We start from the raw sequence: 17,767 nt of genomic DNA on the forward strand, positions 1-17,767 counted from the left end.
CATTTATCCCAGTTTAGACCAAAGGTTGGACGCGGGTGGCGCTGTGGGTTAAACCACAGAGCCTAGGACTTGCCCATCAGAAGGTCGGCGGTTCGAATCCCCGTTACGGGGTGAGCTCCTGTTGCTTGGTCCCTGCTCCTGCCAACCTAGCAGTTTGAAAGCACGTCAAAGTACAAGTAGATAAATAGGTACCGCTCCGGCTGGCAGGTAAACGGTGTTTCCGTGCACTGCTCTGGTTCACCAGAAGTGGCTTAGTCATGTTGGCCACATGACCCGGAAACTGTACGCCGGCTCCCTCTGCCAATAAAGCGAGATGAGCGCCGCAACCCCAGAACCGTCCACGACTGGACCTAATGGTCAGGGGTCTCTTTACCTTTACTTAGACCAAAGGTTGGGAGATAAAAATGAAAATTGGGAGAGTGAGAGGAGGATTGTGCCCCTGGTGGTGGGTTGAAGGGGGCTGGAGGATTTGGAAGGGAGATCCGTGAGGAGGGACAGCAAAGTGTGAAGATTCTAAGTGTGAATAGTGCTCACTAATTATTCCTTGTCATCCTGCAAGAAAATGACAAGTGGGGTGACACAGGGCTCTGTCCTGGGCCTGTTGTTGTTCAATGTCTTTATAAACGACTTGGACGAAGTAATCGAGGGTATCCTAATCAGATTTGCAGATGACACCAAACTGGGACATAGCTGTCAACCTTCCCTTTCCCCCCCGGGAAATTCCCTTATTCCAGCGCCGTTTCCCGCTGCTTCCCACTGCTATCCCGGATTGTTAGATATCCCGTAGACTGTCCCCGGGACAGGTGAGGCTGCTGATCCCTTATTTTCAAATCTGAGAGTTGACAGCTGTGAACTGGGAGGAGTAGCCAATGCCGCTGAAGACAGAATCAGAATTCAAAATGACCTTAACAGATTAGAGATGTGAGCCAAAACTGAATGTCCAGTCCTCCATGAGGATTAGAAATGTCTCCTTTTTTTTTTTAAAAAAAAAGAGGTATTAGTATTTTTCGGTAAACGGAAGGTGGGACCCGGATTCCACAGCTTTCAGCATAGCCATGATCCACACAACCATTGTCCCCTGCATGATAATTGTTCTGCCTCTCAGAGGGTAAGACGGAGCAGAGAGGAGAATTTTCAAGCATTTTCACCCCCCAAAAGTGTGATAGAAACATCATTTGGCACTTCTGCTCCCAGTGGTTTGTGACAGCCTTGTCTCCCTGGCAGGAAGTGAAGGACACGGTTGACGGGCAGCGGATCCTCGAGAAGAAAGGCAGCGCAGCGGTGAGATGGGCTTTCCCCAAGGGAAGTGGGTTGGGGGGCGGCGAAGGCAAGAGACCCTGCTGATCTTTCTCTTTGAACCCAGGTTGCCATTCCTTGTTGACTCAGGCCTTTAACTGCCCTTCTCCCTCTGGGCTCATTTTATCTTGAGAGTCAGGGCACTCTCTCTCCAAGAAAGCATGTAGCTGGAGGCTGCTGGAGGTCTTGAAGACCCCCTCCCTGAGCTATATTCCCCACCCCTGCTAAAGAGAGAACAGCAGGAGCAGCAGGCCAATAGTTGTCCACTGAAATGTATCACTTGCAGTGGGGTGGGGTATTATGATTGAAGTCCCAGAAAGAAGGAGCTGCTGTGAATTGTGAAGGCGCAACAGCCACTGGGCTCCCCTGGTTTCCCCCCTGCCTGGGTCTTAAGTGCATCAAACTCTGAGCTGCTGCTCCTGCTGCTTTGGGTCTCCTCGCTCTGTGCTGAGCTGCATCTCACACATGCCCTCTTGCCCGTCTGCCTCACTCCCAGCTGGTTATCCGAGCGACCAGACGCAAAGAAGCTGGGATGCAGAGGACAGAATAGCAGCTGCACTCTTCTTTTTATGGACAGCACCTCTTTGCTCCCAGTACGTTTCTGAGCACAATTCAAAGTGTTGGTGTTGACCTTTAAAGCCCTAAACGGCCTCGACCCAGTATACCTGAAGGAGCGTCTCCACCCCCATCGTTCTGCCCGGATGCTGAGGTCCAGCCTGAGGGCCTTCTGGCGGTTCCCTCACTGCGAGAAGCAAAGCTACAGGGAACCAGGCAGAGGGCCTTCTCAGTAGTGATGGCTGCCCTGTGGAACACCAGATGCATCTCCCACCAGATGTCAAAGAGAAAAACAACTACCAGACTTTTAGAAGAAATCTGAAGGCAGCTCTGTTTAGGGAAGTTTTTAATGTGTGATATTTTAATTTATTTTTAATCTTTATTGGAAGCCACCCTGAGTGGCTGGGGAAACCCAGCCAGATGGGCGGGGTACAGATACCGTATTTTTCGCCCTATAGGGCGCACCGGCCCATAGGGCACACTTATTTTTTTGGGGGGGGGGGAATAAAGAATCCCCCCCCCGAGCCCCAAAGAGCAAAGAAGCCATGACAGCGAGCGGGATGGATCCCGCTCGCTGTCTTGGCTTCGTTTTTAGCCTCGGGGCTGGGGGTCCGGGAGCAAAGGCGAGGTTGCGTTCAACCTCGCCATCGCTCCCGGAGCTTGCGGGGCTGGGGGTGGGGGAAGCCCGCCGGGCTCCGCAGGAGTTCCTGCTGGGCTCCACAGGCTTGTGGATAGCTTCCTGAAGCCTGGAGAGCTAGAAGGGTCGGTGTGCACTTACCCCTCTTGCTCTCCAGGCTTCAGGGAAAGCCTGCATTCGCCCCATAGAACGCACACACATTTCCCCTTCATTTTTGGAGGCGAAAAAGTGCATCCTATAGGGCGAAAAATACGGTAAATTATAATTATAATTATAATTATAATAATTATAATTATAATTATAATTATAATTACTACTACTACTATTATGCTGTGATCCCTCTTCCCCTCCCACCCTGCACCGCACTAAGAAATTGCCCCCTTCCCCTGCTTAGATGCTCAGCTCTCCCAAGGCTCTACCCACCCATGATGAGGAGGTCACTGTTGCCTCCAACTGATGCCCAATTTTGAAGGGTTCCAAGATCCCTGGAAGTGTGTGTCTTCTGACCTTTAACTACAGAAGTGCATTAGGGTTAGGGGTCTCCATGGAGTTATTTAGACCGGTGTTTCCTGTTTCCACTGGATAGCAGCTATTTGGGTGGCAGCCTTCGAAGCTGGATGGGGGGAGAACCTCGCTCTTCCCACACTATGGTCCCGGCACTCAGAGCAACAGTTTTCGAACCGGAGCTTAGAAATTGTGATCTGTATGCAACTCTGATCTTTCCTCTGGGTTGGATGGTTGTGGGCTCGCACTGGTGAGAGAAAGGGGGGAGTATTAACTCTGCCCCTGCTCAGTGGCAATGCTGTTGCATTGGCCTGTTCAGGGCTGGGTTCTGGCACAGAAAATGGGTTGTGGGGCTAAGCCTTGCTGAAGCCTGCCTCCAGCCCTGATTTCCCTTGCGCCTCCCTCCCTCTTCTCCAACAGCTGAAGGACCTCAAGAGGCAGCTGCACCTGGAACGGAAGCGAGCGGACAAACTCCAGGAGCGGCTGCAGGAGATCTTGACCAATAGCAAGAGCCGAACAGGTGAGAAGGGGGCTCCTAGGAAGAGGAAGGAACTCCCCCTCCCCTCTAGAGAATGTTGTGCTCAGAAATGGGAGGATTGTCCTGTGTTTCTGTACCTGGAACATATGCACCTGGTCGATCAGCTGTGAAGAGTACAGGTGTTTTCAAAATAGCTATGATTTCCTTGTGAACTACTGGGTAGGAAAGGGGTCGATCAACTGCTGCCCCACCACTGCCTGTGTCTGTCTACAAGAAGGGTGGCGGTATTCCCTGCTGAGGGCCACATGTTGGTGGCAGGTGGTGCCAGAGGCAAAAGTAGGAGGGGCAACAAATGGAAATGTTGCCTTTGTACAGTGAGCTGTTTTCTGCATGCGCCTCCTTACGGGGTCTTCGCTGCGAGATCATATTCATCCAGTGCTTTACCAGCTGCACTGGATCCCGGTGGAGTACAGGGTCAGGTTTAAGGTGCTGGTTTTAACCTTTAAAGCTCTATAAGGCCTAGGACCCTCGTACCTACGGGACCGCCTCTCCTGGTATGTCCCACAGAGGAACTTATGGTCTTCAAACAAAAACATCTTGAAGGTCCCAGGCCACAGAGAGGTTAGGCTGGCCTCAACCAGAGCCAGGGCTTTTTTGGCCGTGGCTCCGATCTGGTGGAACGCTCTGTCAGAAGAGAGTAGGGCCCTGCGGGACTTGACATCTTTCTGCAGTGCCTGCAAGACAGAGCTGTTCCACCAGGACTTTGGCCAGGGCACAGCCTGACTCGCTCCTTTGGCAATCTTCACAGAACTCTAGCCCAATGGTTGCCATCAATTTGATTTGAATTAATTTTATAATGAAATGATTTTAGAATGTTGTATTATTTTATTGTTGTTAGCCGCCCTGAGTCCGGCTTCGGCTGGGGAGGGCGGGATATAAATAAAATTTATTGTTGTTATTATTATTATTAGCACACCCCTCTCCTTCCTCTAGGCAAGCAAAAGGCATTATCAGCATTCTTTCTGGGGGGGGGGGACAGGATACAAAGCAAGGGGGCAGTGAGGGGTGTGGCTTGGGGAGACTGCCAAGGGCCAGAAAGTAAAGTCTGGAGGGCCACATTCAAACCTTAGACTTCCCACCCTGATTTATAAGCATGTGTTCTTTTCAATCGGCAGGCTGAAAGCTGTTCTAAACAGCTTTTAATGCTATGTTTTATACTGCTGTAACCTGCTGTTGGACTTTCTGGTAAAATAATAATATGTAGTGATTGGTGGCTTGTACCCAAGTAGAAAACAGTGTGACAAATTGCCCCGTGGGTGAGCTGATAGGGATCTTGGAAGTAGCTTTTCCTATTCAACTGTCCTTCTCTAGGGGCCCCTTCACACAAAACTCTTCTAACAGGCCCATATTTCATACCCACTAAGATGATATTTGGAGCTGGGTGCACTTTGCCCTAAAAAGAATAATGAGAATCTTGCTCCAATGAAACCTAACTTCGTCTCTAAGAGAAAGCTGTTTTTTTCAGGCTATATAAATCATGCACTTTAAGTTGATCTGCACACTTGATTTCCCAGCGTTTGCTATTTTGCATAATTCTGGTTTCATTACATGTAGAGTGGAGCCAAGAGCTGTGCGTAGGGCCACTCAGGGTTGCCTGCTGACCACTAGAAATTTTATTATTCTGCCACCCCTTCCTGGCTTTTCAGCTTGACCAGCTGTTGCTCACACTTCCTTTGAGTCTGCATGTGGAACTATAAGGACTAGAAACCTGCTTTAAAGCAGAAACAAAGCAAAAACTGATTTTCTCACAGACAAGCTGAATTTTGCACCTTATACTGAATAGGATTTCTTTCCCCCACCCCACAGTTCCTTCAGAATCATAGCATATATATTTAGCCCCAATTATAATGTTAGCAGCACATAACATGTCTGTGTCTTCAACCTCATGTTAGATGCACCCCGGGGAGGAGAGGCAGTGATGACTCATTGTTGTGAGATAATGGAAGGTTTAAAAATGGTGAATGGTAGGCATTTAAAATATTACAGTTTTTAGCAGGTAAAGCGTTTGCGTCTTCAGCTTTTAGATACTGGAGAACTTCCAGACTTGACTCTTGAGACTCAACTGAAGATATGGACTTAGAGCCACCTCTGAATGGAAGAGCCATGATGGATGGAGGCACTGGATTCTTACCAGGCCTGCTTGAGACGTCACCTCTCGCCCCGCAGGGCTGAACAAAGTCCGCTTGAATTCTGTGTTTGGAATAAATGAAGCATTCAGAGCAAATGCATTTCCAGAAAATTTATTAAGAACTTGCTCAGGCAGCAGCTTTCAAAGCTCCTGGCTCAGCGTTGCTGTGAACACGGGTAGCATTCCTAATGGGAAAAACAGCCCCTTCTTCCATCCTCGGACACCGCTGCAGTAGGAAGCCAGCTGCCCAGCTTGTGTTGTGGTCAGTCCGACACCTGGCTGTGTCAGCTGCGTGGCCCAGGGGAGGGTAGAAGGAACTGTGCCAAGGTAGAGTTGACCTGCAGGTGCGTAAGCATGAAAACAGATGATCTCTTAAATGAGCCATCTGGTTGAGGCTTCAGAGAGAGAGAGAGAGAGAGAGGATAATGGGGAAGAGAGAATGTGGGTGTCAGATTTGTGTCTGGCAGCCCTGCACCATGACTGCATATGTTTGTGTGTGTAGGAGTGTTTAATGCTGGGGCAGAGCTGGGTTGTGTGAGGTCACAGTCAGAGCAAGCTGCTCTCCGTGGAGGAAACAGGTGACATCTATGAGGACTGCAAGCAAAAAGGAAGGTAACAGAGGTGGGGAGAGGAAGTCGAAAGGTTGATTCTTTAGAGTATCAACAGGAAACTGGAAGACATTGTCAGGACACAGTAGGAAGAAGAGAACTGTTTGAAAAATGTTCCCTTTTCTATGGGAAGAACTTCCCCTTGCTGCAGATGAAACGCATCAGAGTTTTTAATCAGCGAAGTGAAAGTACAGGGAACCTTGGGAGGAAGTGATCATGTCCTCTTGGGTTTCATTATACACAGGCAAGGGGAAGCTGAGCGTCGTCTTCTTCTTTGACGATCATTTGTAGCTGAGTAAGATTGTCTTCCATGAACACGGTCTTAATGGTGTGTCCGTAAGTGACTGTGGAGGCCAATTCTGGATCCACACGTCCTTCCACAGTTGGGACATAGGTTTCCAGGCGGGAGTTGATCACGGTGTGGATTTGCCAAGTGTGCCTTCCTCTTAGCACGTTTCTCCCTTTCGTCCTAAGTTTGAGAGTCTTCAAAGTCCATGACACCCTTGGTAAAGGCTGTCCTCCAATTAGAGCACTTGCAGACCAGTGTTTCCCAGTTGTCGGTGTTGATGCTACATTTTTAAGGGTTTGGACTATGGGGACCTTCCCACTCTACAATTCTATGATTCTATGCAAGTAAGACTTTCTCAGTGTCTTCTGTCTGACTGAACACTTGGTTTATGTTAAGGGCTTATTGAGAAGGCTTGTGGCTCAGTCGTAGAGCATTGGCTTTGCATGCAAAAGGTTCCAGGTTCAATCCCTCGCATGAGAACCCTGTCTGAAGACCTGGATTGCCCTTGCCTGTCAGCGTAGACCAGTGGGTCTGACCCAATACAAAGCAGCTTCCTGAGTAGACCTGGTTGACCCAAGCTTTTGGGGCTGCTGAATTTCTACCATCTTCCAGTGCACAAAAGAGTTCCATGTAGGAATTTAATCACGTGAAAGTGGCCCATGGCCTTAATTTGGAGACTAGAACTCCTAGCCTTGCCCTGCAGACACCATCTCGCAAGCGAAGGCTGTCTCTTTCACAAGTTCAGTCATTGCCCATCAGTACGGCAGGGGGTGATCCTGGCTTCACCTGGTCTGCAGTTATAAAATAAATAACATAATCTGCACAAAGTGTTTTCAAGCACTCTGAAAGGTGTCCCATCAACTCCTGCAGTCAAGTTCTAGAAACCAGATCTCTTGACCTCCCTTTACATGTTCTAAGCCACTAAACACTGCTCACTTGCTAAAGGACAAAAGCACGGTAAACCTGCCCAGTCTCCTCCTGGGACCACCCACTAGGATCCATTCCTCTCCCAGGAGCACCACCTTGTCCCTTGATGCTGCACCATTTTGCATTTCTTGGGCCACAAGCACAAGATTTCACCCTTGCATCGGGTAATCATTTGCATGCGCTTAGAAAATCTTTCCTTCAACCATAGGCATGCATTCGTTGGGTCGCAAGTGCAGCCCTTTCTCTGCTCCCTGGCTTTGAGGGCGGCAGAGCTGTCAAAAGGTATTTAAAGGAGCAGTTCCTCCATGTTTGAAAGCGATTTTCCTGATTGTGTCCTGCTTCTTTGCCTCCAAGTATGGTTGGGAAAAGGGATTGTCAGCTGTTGCTGCTAGTGCAACCTGCAGAGAACTCTCTCTCTTTTTCTCTCTCTCTGTTCCTCTCCCTCTCTCTCTTTAAAGGAGGCCTTGAAGTGAACGCCATTCCTTCCTTGGTTCCCAAGAGGCACTGTCATTTGGCCCCTGGCAAATTGCTTGGGAGGGATGCCTTTTATCTCCCTGCTTTGATCTAATGCACCCTGGAGTGTGAAGGGACTTTCATTGCCTTCTGAATTCCTCCGTTTTGTGTGTGTTGTGTGTGTGCGCACACACACACACACACTCGCGTCTGTTTTTTCCAGAGCAGCCTGCACAAAAGAGTCCTTCTCCCTCCACAGGGCTTTCTCCCAGCATGGAGTTCTGTTGAAAAGCCATCGTCTGCGTAATCCCCTCTTCTCTCTCCCTCTTAACAAAGAGCCAGTGACCTCCAACTCAGTTTGCTCCTTTAAAAGAAAGAAAGCTGAGCTAAAGAGGAAGAGAGTCACAGGCGGGGGATTGAAAGGCATCAGTTGGTCCCAGGGGAGGTTAGCACTTGAGTTAACAGGTGGGTTTGAAAGGCGCTGGAGGCCACTTGCAGCAGGGAGCTCAGGAGGTGCGTATAGTCAGCAGCTCCCAGCATTGAATGGGTCTCTTGTTTTCACCACCGGATTAAAAATTAACCAGCCGGGCTGGGCAGCTGCAGCACTTGCTTGTAGGATTTCTCACTTCCTACACACCCAGCACTCTCCCTCTGCAAAGCTCTCCGGCAGGCAGGCAGGCAGCACAAATGGCTAGAAATGCCATTTCTGGGCTTGTGGAACAGTCTGGGAACACCAGGTGCTCGGAGTTTAGTGGAGCAAAGTGGAGAAAGGACTTGATAGATCCTTTGGATAGGAGTTCCTCATGAGGCCCCATGCAAGAGCATACCTATTACAAGCTTATGTGTGTGTGTTTGAAAAAAAATTAAAATGCCTCTTTTTGCTCTGTCTTTGATTGAGGCATGGTAGATAAACGGCGACTGTCTGCTTGCCACGTTGCTTTCAGGTTCCGACTCTGTTCCCGCCCTCTATTTCCCTACTCCCCCACTTTTTATAACTAACCACAGTTTTTGAGAATTTTTATTTAGGGATATGTGGCACTCTAGCCTGACTCAAGAAACAGAATCCAGGCTGGAACTGGGCAGGGGTTGGGATTGTGCATATGCAAAGAGTTCTTGGTTCTCAGTGGCTGGGATCAAGAAGGGAGCAGGGTCCACATTTAGCCTTTGGGTGTCCTGGAATACAAAATTTTACTTTCGCCCATAAAAATGAACAGCGTCCATTTTACCCCTGTTTGGGGAATGGCCTCTGCTCAATTGCAGAGTGTACGCCTTGCAAGCAGCCAGTAGCCCAGGTTCAGTCCCTATCACACAAACAGCCCATCCATCGTCACGATGGGCATTTGGCTAATAAAAGGCTCAGAAAGGCTTAAAGTGCTTCACTTCACTTCACTTCAGCGATGCTTACAGCTGCGCTGTACGGGGGCATTCTGATCCCTTGTGTTTCCCATGGCTAGTGGGGGGGGGGGCTGAAGCTGCAGCAGATGTGCCTCACCTTTAACTACCAAACTCGTGGCAGAGGTGGGAGTTGTATCAGTGTCTTCACATTTCCACGTGATGGAGGGGAAATTGGGTCTGCTGCTCATCTTCTCTCTACATTTCCTCTGCTGTCTTTCTAGAGCAGGAATTTGTGCTCTTTTAGTTCTTTTTGGTTTCTTCCAAAGGATACTGTCCATTTTAGCTGTCCCATGGTGTTTTATTTTATCTATAGGGTTTATGGCAAGCTGGTTTATGGCAAAACAACCACAATAACATAAAACACAGTTGGTTAAGACACATTGGTTGTATAGTCGTTTAGCTGTGTCCGACTCTTCGTGACCCCATGGACCAGAGCACACCAGGCACTCCTGTCTTCCACTGCCTCCCGCAGTTTGGTCAAACTCATGTTAGTAGCTTCTGGAACACTGTCCAACCATCTCGTCCTCTCTCATCCCATTCTCAATCTTTCCCAACACCAGGGTCTTCCAACACCTGGAAGTCTTCTCTTCTCATGAGGTGGCCAAAGTCTTGGAGCCTCAGCTTCAGGATCTGTCCTTCCAGTGAGCACTCAGGGCTGATTTCCTTAAGAATAGAGAGGTTTGATCTTCTTGCAGTCCATGGGACTCTCAAGTCTCCTCCAGCACCATAATTCAAAAGCATAAATTCTTCGGCAATCAGCCTTCTTTATCAAAAACAAAATCCAGCAACATTATGCATCATAACAAGCCCAAATTTTCCCTGTAAAAACTACATTTCTGCTTGTCGATTAAAGCCTTGTGAACGTCCTCTGGACAGGAGTTTTGTAACCTCCGCACACTGCTGAGAAGGCTGTGCTTTGTGTAGTTACCCATCCCACTTCAGATGGCAAAGCAAAGCTGAGGGTGACTCAAGGGCCCAGATAACGTCTTATGCAAGACTCCTAGAGCTGGAAAGTGCCTGGCAGGTTTTCTCGTGCAATTCCCTGCTCACTGTGGGATCTGCAACTGCAGCATCCCTGACAGATGACTGTCCGGCCTCTGCTGAAGCACCTGCAAGGAAGGAGAGCTCTCGAGGCAGATTGTCCCACTGTCAAACAGCAACCTTCAAGGTACCAGTGATCTTCAACCTTGTAGTCCAGCATCTTCTGCTATTTTTATTTGAATACAAAAATAAGGTCACACGCCATGTAGATTGTTTCAAGTAATATAATCTGGATGTTAGCAAGACATTAGTGACAGTGGCCAGATTCTTTTTAACTTTATAATTTGTGGTTGTTGTTTTTTTAAAAAAATCACTTTATTCATTAATTCACTGCAGGCTTTAATTCATAGCAGTCTTGCAGTTGTTTCATTGGCAAGCTCCTGCTTTCGCTCACCTCTTTGAAAATCGTATCAAATGATTTGCCAAAGGGGGTCATCCCACATTACGATAAATTTGTATTCACTGTCAAATGATGCAATCCTGGTAGATGAGACCCTTGGGATACCAGCCAAGCCCAGGTAGGAGGACTGAGACAGGAGAACGGGGAAGAAAGGAAAAAGGGCACCTGGATCCCCATTGAGCCAATAGTTTGGGAACCCCTCTGGTCTTGGATACTCATTCCCCTTCCAGAGCCTTCTCTGCAGTCAGCTTTGCTAAAACGCATTTTAAAAAAAACAAAACAAAAGAAGCCAGCTCCGTTGTTTAGGGGGTCTGGTGAATGCACCAGATGGTCTGTACTGGAAGCTGCATTCTGCAATCTGCTGTGTAAAAAGTGTCCCTCGTCTTTTGTGTGTGTGTGTGTGTGTGTGTGTTGGGTGTGTGTGTACTCAAGCAGATTTATATCCTGCCCTTTCTCTAATGAATTCAGGGTGGAGTACACAGTTCCCCACTCCCATTTTTATATAATCACAATAGCCATGTGAGGTAGGTGAGACTGAGAAATAATAACCTACGGTAATCCAGCAAGTTTTGTGCCCAAGCAAGAATGTTAATAGCAAAGTTTTGTTTATTGGACCAAGGGTGGGCTAAATCTTGACCCACTAATGGATTAGTGGGCATTTATTGCTGGGATTCTGAGAGAATGCTTGACTAGCTAGAGCTTGATCTGATCCATTAAGGTACTACTTTATGCTCTTCAGCAGCAAGAATACAGACTCAGGATCACTTCATACATGTGAGTTACACTTTAGCTGTGTTAGAGATCTTGAGTATGTACTCTTGATGTGTACATTATAAAATGCACTGGTAGACTGTGAGCCTTCTGTTTTTTTTATTCTATTTTTAAAAAGATAGACCACACAAGACTAGTTGGTTCATTCCTGTACATCAGCTCTCAGCACTTGGGCTTTGCAGTGTGTTTCAGCACTTTGGACAGCTCCTTGGTCCTATCCCTTAGAATAGAGATGGAGAACTTGGAGTCCGCCAGGGATTGTTGGATCCCATCCCATCATCCCCAACCAGAATGACCAATGCTCAACATCTGGAGGGCCACAGGTTTCTCTTCCTGGCCTTAAGAGAAGAAAATGCAATAATAATGCTAATGCTAATAGTAGTAAGGTAAAGGTACCCCTGATCGTTAGGTCCAGTTGCGGACGACTCTGGGGTTGTGCGCCCATCTCACTCTATAGGCCAAGGGAGCCAGCGTTTGTCCACAGACAGTTTTTCGTCAGCATAACTAAGCCGCTTCTGGCGAACCAGACCAGTGCACAGAAACACTGTTTACCTTCCCGCTGGAGCAGTACCTATTTATCTACTTGCATTTGATGTGCTTTTGAACTGCTAGGTTGGCAGGAGCTGAGACTGAGCAATGGGAGCTCACCCCATCGTGGGGATTCGAACTGCCAACCTTCCGATCGGCAAGCCTAGGCTCTGTTGTTTAGACCACAGCGCCACCTGTGTCCCAGCTAGTAGTAGTAGTAACTTGTGATGTACAAGAGCTCCACAGGAAGCGTTCAGGAATCAAGCTGGATTTTCAGTATGGGTTTATTCAGTTGCAGTCTTGCGGCATCGTAAAACAAGCAGTTGGTATATTCAAGATACACAGCACACAGGTGGAATTATGTTCAGGGAGATGCCATCACTTCTTCACACCCCTACCAATTAACTGAAGTGGGAAGTCAACCATGCCTCTTTAAACTAGCTGGATCAGTTAGGCAACCCCCCATGTCTCGTGATGCTTAGTCATCACATGCAAGGAGAGTGTTTAACTCCTTGATCCCCACAACACTTCAACAGTAACAATATCTTGGACTTCTGCTATGTGTATCCTGACCAGAAATAAAATATAGGGTACCTTTTGGCAGGAAGGATTCCAAATGAGGCTGGCTGGTACATTGAGCATAATCTTTCATGAACGTGAGCAGACATAGCACAGAAGCTTAAAGCTGGGAATTCAACACAAGCAAACCACTTCAGACTGCCAGGAATCTCCCATGTGACAAACACCTTGGGCTTGTGTGCGAACACCATGCTCCCAATACATTAACCATGGTTGGGGAAGTGGGTTTTGGGGTGGGTTCTCTCATATCCCCCTGCTGGCCTTTTGCATGATTGAGAGTTACAATGACACCAACCTTTACAATGGCCAATGTTTCATTTTAACCAGCTTATGGGTCCTGGTGAAGATGCATAGCATTAACCATTCTATAAGAAGTATTAGCTGAGAGTAAAAGCCAGTAGAGGGAAGTTGAATTTGTACAGGGGGTGGAGGCATTGGTCTATGCGACTCTGGGATCCAGCAGCCTGCTCCTGATCCCTAATCTGTGGTTAATGGATTCTGAATGCTTGCCTCCACTGGGAACCTTGTGTGTTCCTGATTATGTAAACAAGATTGGTTCTGTCTAGCTCCTAGGGGCCACTTGGGAGTTCTGCAAAAGCAGAGAGGTGGTTTCTCCTAAGGAAAGAAGTTGGTGTTGTTTTGGGAGGAGATGTGAGAACAGTGAGATCAGTTTAGGACAAGATCCTGCCGCAGAGCAGTGCGGGGTGGGGGTGGGACTAACATCCAAACGCTCAGGTAAATCCTGCTTTGGGCAGACAGTCTCTGACACCATCTTTTTTCAAAATACTCCTTGGGATATGCTAGGAAATAACACCTTCCGAGAAATCAGATCCCCCAGGGAGCTAAACTAACTACTCAGCTGGTTATTTGCAGCCAGGTACTTTCAGAGATTTGAGGGTGGAGAGCGAGAGAGAGAAGAGCCTGAATCTGTGTTTAATATGAACTGGATCTTGTTCATGCCAGCCCCGTTTGAGGAGCAGATACCAGCCTGTGATGTGCAACGGACATTACCTAGGCTATGGTATATGTGTCTGTGTACTTTCTGACTGTTGAAAGTATTGTCTCTGAGCATGTAGAGAGTGTTCTTCCTGTGCCAAGGAGCTGCCCCCAGCTAGCACCTACACACCTGAGGGTTACAGGACAGGCAATGGGGAGCGGCTGTGGCTTTCTAGCCGGTTTGGACCCCAGAACTGCCACCCTTATTTGCGTTTCTAACATTGTGCTCTGCCCTCCAGGAATCGAGGATCTTGTCTTGGCAGATATCAGCTCGCCCAGCAGGGCACAGACAGGAGACAGCAGCAGCATCTCGTCCTTCAGTTACCGTGAAATCATGAAAGAGGGATCTGGAGCCGGCAGCAACAAGGTGAGGCATGATAGGTGTCAAGAGGTTTGGCTGTAGGTGCCAAGGACGCCAGAGCTCTCGAAGGGGTGAGGTCTGTAATTTCTCTTCCTGCCCCTGTAGATGGGAGCAGACACCTGGAGCTTTCCTTTCAAAAGCAGTGCCTTTCCTCAGATTTGAGGAAGGGCCATAGCTCAGTGGTAGATCATTTGCTTTATAAGCGGAAGGTCCCAGGTTCAGTCCCTGGCATTTCTAGGTGGGGTTTGGAAACATCCCTGCCTGAGATCCTGGAGAGCAGCTGCCAGTCACTGTAGACAGTACTGAGATAGATAGACCCAAAGCAGCTTCCTGTGTTCCAAACTTTCACTCCTGGGTTGTTGGTAGTTTTCCTATGGTGCCATTTTAGGGATGGTGCTGCGGGAGTCCCTGTCCCCATGCAACTGGTCTTGCAGACAGCACAAGAACTCCTTAGGATCGCCTCTATTTCTGGCCAGCTCATTTATTCTACCCAGGGGGTGATTGTTTATAACTGGTGGTGTTGGGGGATGAGTGTTCAGGCCCCTGGGCTCTCACTTGTGGGGTGCCTCAGGATTCCGTCCTCTCTCCCATGCTTTTTAACATCTACATGAAGCCACTGGGAGAGATCATCAGGGGGTTTGGGCTGGGTATCCAATATGCAGATGATACCCAGCTCTACCCCCCTTTAAATCAGAACCAGTGAAGGCAGTGAAGGTCCTGTGTGAGTGTCTGGAGGCTGTTGGAGGATGGATGGTGGCTAACGGATTGAGGTTGAATCCTGACAAGACAGAAGTACTGTTCTTGGGGGATAGGGGGCGAGCTGGTGTGGGGGACTCCCTGGTCCTGAATGGGGTAACTGTGCCCCTGAAGGACCAGGTGCACAGCCTGGGAGTCATTTTGGACTCACAGCTGTCCATGGAGGTGCAGGTTAATTCTGTATCCAGGGCAGCTGTCTACCAGCTCCATCTGATAAGCAGGCTGAGACCCTACCTGCCCGCAGACTGTCTTGCCAGAGTGGTGCATGCTCTAGTTATCTTCCACTTGGACTGCAATATGCTCTATGTGGGGCTACCTTTGAAGGTGACTTGGAAACTGCAGTTAATCCAGAATGTGGCAGCTAGACTGGTGAATGGGAGTGGCTGCCGAGACCATATAACACCGGTCCTGAAAGATCTTCATTGGCTCCCAGTATGTTTCTGAGCACAATTCAAAGTGTTGGTGCTGACCTTTAAAGTCCTAAATGGCCTCGGTTCAGTATACCTGAAGGAGCATCTCCACCCCCCATTGTCCAGCCCAGACACTGAGGTCCAGTGCCGAGGGCCTTCTGGCGGTTCCCTCGCTTTGAGAAGTGAGGTTACAGGGAACCAGACAGAGGGCCTTCTTGGTGCCTGCCCTGTGGAACACCCTCCCACCAGATGTCAAGGCAATAAGCAACTATTTTACTTTTAAAAGACAACAGAAGGCCCTCTTTAGGGAAGTTTTTAATGTTCGATGCTGCATTATTTTTAATATTCGGTTGGAAGCCGCCCAGAGTGGCTGGGGAAACCCAGCCAGATGGGCGGGGTATAAATAATAATATATTATTAGTAGTATTAGTATTATTAGTATTAGTATTAGTAGTATTATTATAATTACTGATCAACTTGATCTGTGATCTATGTATTAGCTGCACAAGCCAAAGGAATCCTTTTGTTGTTGTTTTTAAAGGTTGCCTGTGTGTGTGTGTGTGTGTGTGTGTGTGTGGTTGTTTGACCTGCCTTTGAAGTTGCCACAACAAAGACTCTTAAAATAAACTGGGTTTGTTATTACCCACCCCTGCAATATAATCTTGGACATATCCAAGGGAAACTCTCACCCACCCACTGGCTTCTTTTCTCCCAAAGTCTTGTCTGAAGATTGGAGAAAATGGGTTTCTGTAAGAAGAAGAAACAGCCAATCAGTTCTTTATTGGAAAATTGGCCAGGGTGTCAAGCAAGAGGTTCGTCGTCCTACGCTATAGGACGATAGATATTCTGTGGGTGCCTAGCAGCTAGATTGGTAGCTTGGGGCCTGCATCCCTATAATTGTTTTAAAAATGTTTAAAAATTACTTTGGGGTCGGAGGATGATGGATGCAGTGAAAGACTGCTTTGGCTGCCAGCCTGCCTGCCAACCCCCTTCTCTGCTTGCAGTCCACCACAGGCAGCCCGCAGTCACAGTCACAACCCCCTCGGCCAGCTGACCTGTCGGATGAGGAGATCTCTGAGCTCTTCCAGCGTCTGGCAGAAGTTCAGCAGGAGAAATGGCTGCTGGAGGAGAAGGTATGGAAACCTCTGCAGGCCTGGTTTTGGAATGGCAGAATAGGCAGAATAGTACATACTGGCTCTCCTGCAGTATGGCTGGCCCAGCCAGATGTCTGTACACAGTGATACATGCCCAGCTCCCACCAGTGACTGAGAATGTTAACTCTCGGGAGTTTTGCCTGTGCTTGACTCTGTGGTAGGGGTGCAGAACTTTTATCAGCCTGAGGACGGTATTTCCCCTGGATAACTTTTTTCGGAGGGGGGGCATGCGAGGGATGGTGGTAAGATCAGGGGCAAAAAGTAGGTGGGTTGATGGATGTGACTATTAACCTTTGTATAAAGGTAAAGGTACCCCTGACCGTTTGGTCCAGTTGCGGACGACTCTGGGGTTGCGGCGCTCATCTCGCTCTATAGGCCGAGGGGGCCGGCCGGCATTTGTCCGCAGACAGCATGTGGCCAGCATGACTAAGCCTCTTCTGGCAAACCAGAGCAGCACACAGAAACACTGTTTACCTTCCCGCCGGAGCAGTACCTATTTATCTACTTGCACTTGACGTGCTTTTGAACTGCTAGGTTGGCAGGCGCAGGGACTGAGCAACGGGAGCTCACCCCATCGCAGGGATTTGAACTGCCGACCTTCTGATCGGCAAGCCCTAGGCTCTGTGGTTTAGACCACAGCACCACCTGCATCCTATTAACCTTTGTACAGTAGGTTATTTTGAGCCACACACTGCCAGAGGTTCCTACATAGACCCCTGTCCCTGTCAACCATTCAGAAAAGCAAGAGGCGTTGCAGTTTGGGGTTACATTCCATCCACACAAAACACACTTCCGAGAGGGTGTGGAGCAGTACCAGTGAGTAGAATGTGACAGGGCCCAGGCCCTGGCCTAGTGAGAGTCCTGAGGGCCACATCTGGCCCCCAAGGCCTCTAAAGTCCCCAGAGGAGCCACCATGTGGCAGCACATTCTGATCTTTTGGAGATTATTTCCAGAGCCCAGACTGGTGAGATGACTTCCAAGATTAAAGTCAGCGATGTTGGGGTTAGATGAAGAAATATATTTAGCCAGGAGCTCCATCTGTAAAAGCATGAGACTCTTAATCTCATGGTTGTGGGTTCAAGCCCCCCTGGGGGGGGGAACACCTGCATTGCAGAGGGCTGGATTAGATGACCCTCATGATCCCTTGCAACTCTGCAATTCTATGATCCTAGGATCTAAGAGGCACGGGCAGGCCTGCCATTGGTGGAGGTTCTGGATTCCAGGCTTTTGGGGGCAGGTAAGCAGCACTGGCTGTGAGGAATGATGCCATCTCCCTTTGCTAGGTGAAACACCTGGAGGTCAGCAGTGCTTCCATGGCTGAGGACCTGTGTCGGAAGAGTGCCATCATCGAGACCTACGTCATGGACAGCCGCATCGGTGAGGACTCCTGGCAGTCAGGAGGGAATAAGCTTGAGCAAACCAGGGGCTAGTGGCCTTGACC

General features: G+C 48.7%; 1 protein-coding gene and 1 long non-coding RNA gene across 3 annotated transcripts in view; one reads left to right on the forward strand and one right to left on the reverse strand.

The window, feature by feature from the left end:
- Positions 1 to 17,767, reverse strand: part of LOC307206799 — a 335,840-nt gene that overhangs the window by 84,493 nt on the left and 233,580 nt on the right. The gene's annotated exons all lie outside the window — the stretch shown is intronic.
- Positions 1 to 17,767, forward strand: part of GRIPAP1 (GRIP1 associated protein 1) — a 75,803-nt gene that overhangs the window by 37,671 nt on the left and 20,365 nt on the right. For both annotated transcript variants that reach the window (XM_079960018.1, XM_079960019.1), the window contains 5 exons: positions 1,225 to 1,281; positions 3,413 to 3,512; positions 13,885 to 14,012; positions 16,177 to 16,305; positions 17,610 to 17,703. In XM_079960018.1, coding sequence (XP_079816144.1) covers positions 1,225 to 1,281; positions 3,413 to 3,512; positions 13,885 to 14,012; positions 16,177 to 16,305; positions 17,610 to 17,703 — 508 coding nt within the window. The remainder of the gene's footprint in view (positions 1 to 1,224; positions 1,282 to 3,412; positions 3,513 to 13,884; positions 14,013 to 16,176; positions 16,306 to 17,609; positions 17,704 to 17,767) is intronic.

This window comes from Podarcis cretensis, assembly GCF_951804945.1.
Source record: "Podarcis cretensis genome assembly, chromosome: 17".
NCBI classification, from domain to species: Eukaryota; Metazoa; Chordata; class Lepidosauria; order Squamata; family Lacertidae; genus Podarcis; species Podarcis cretensis.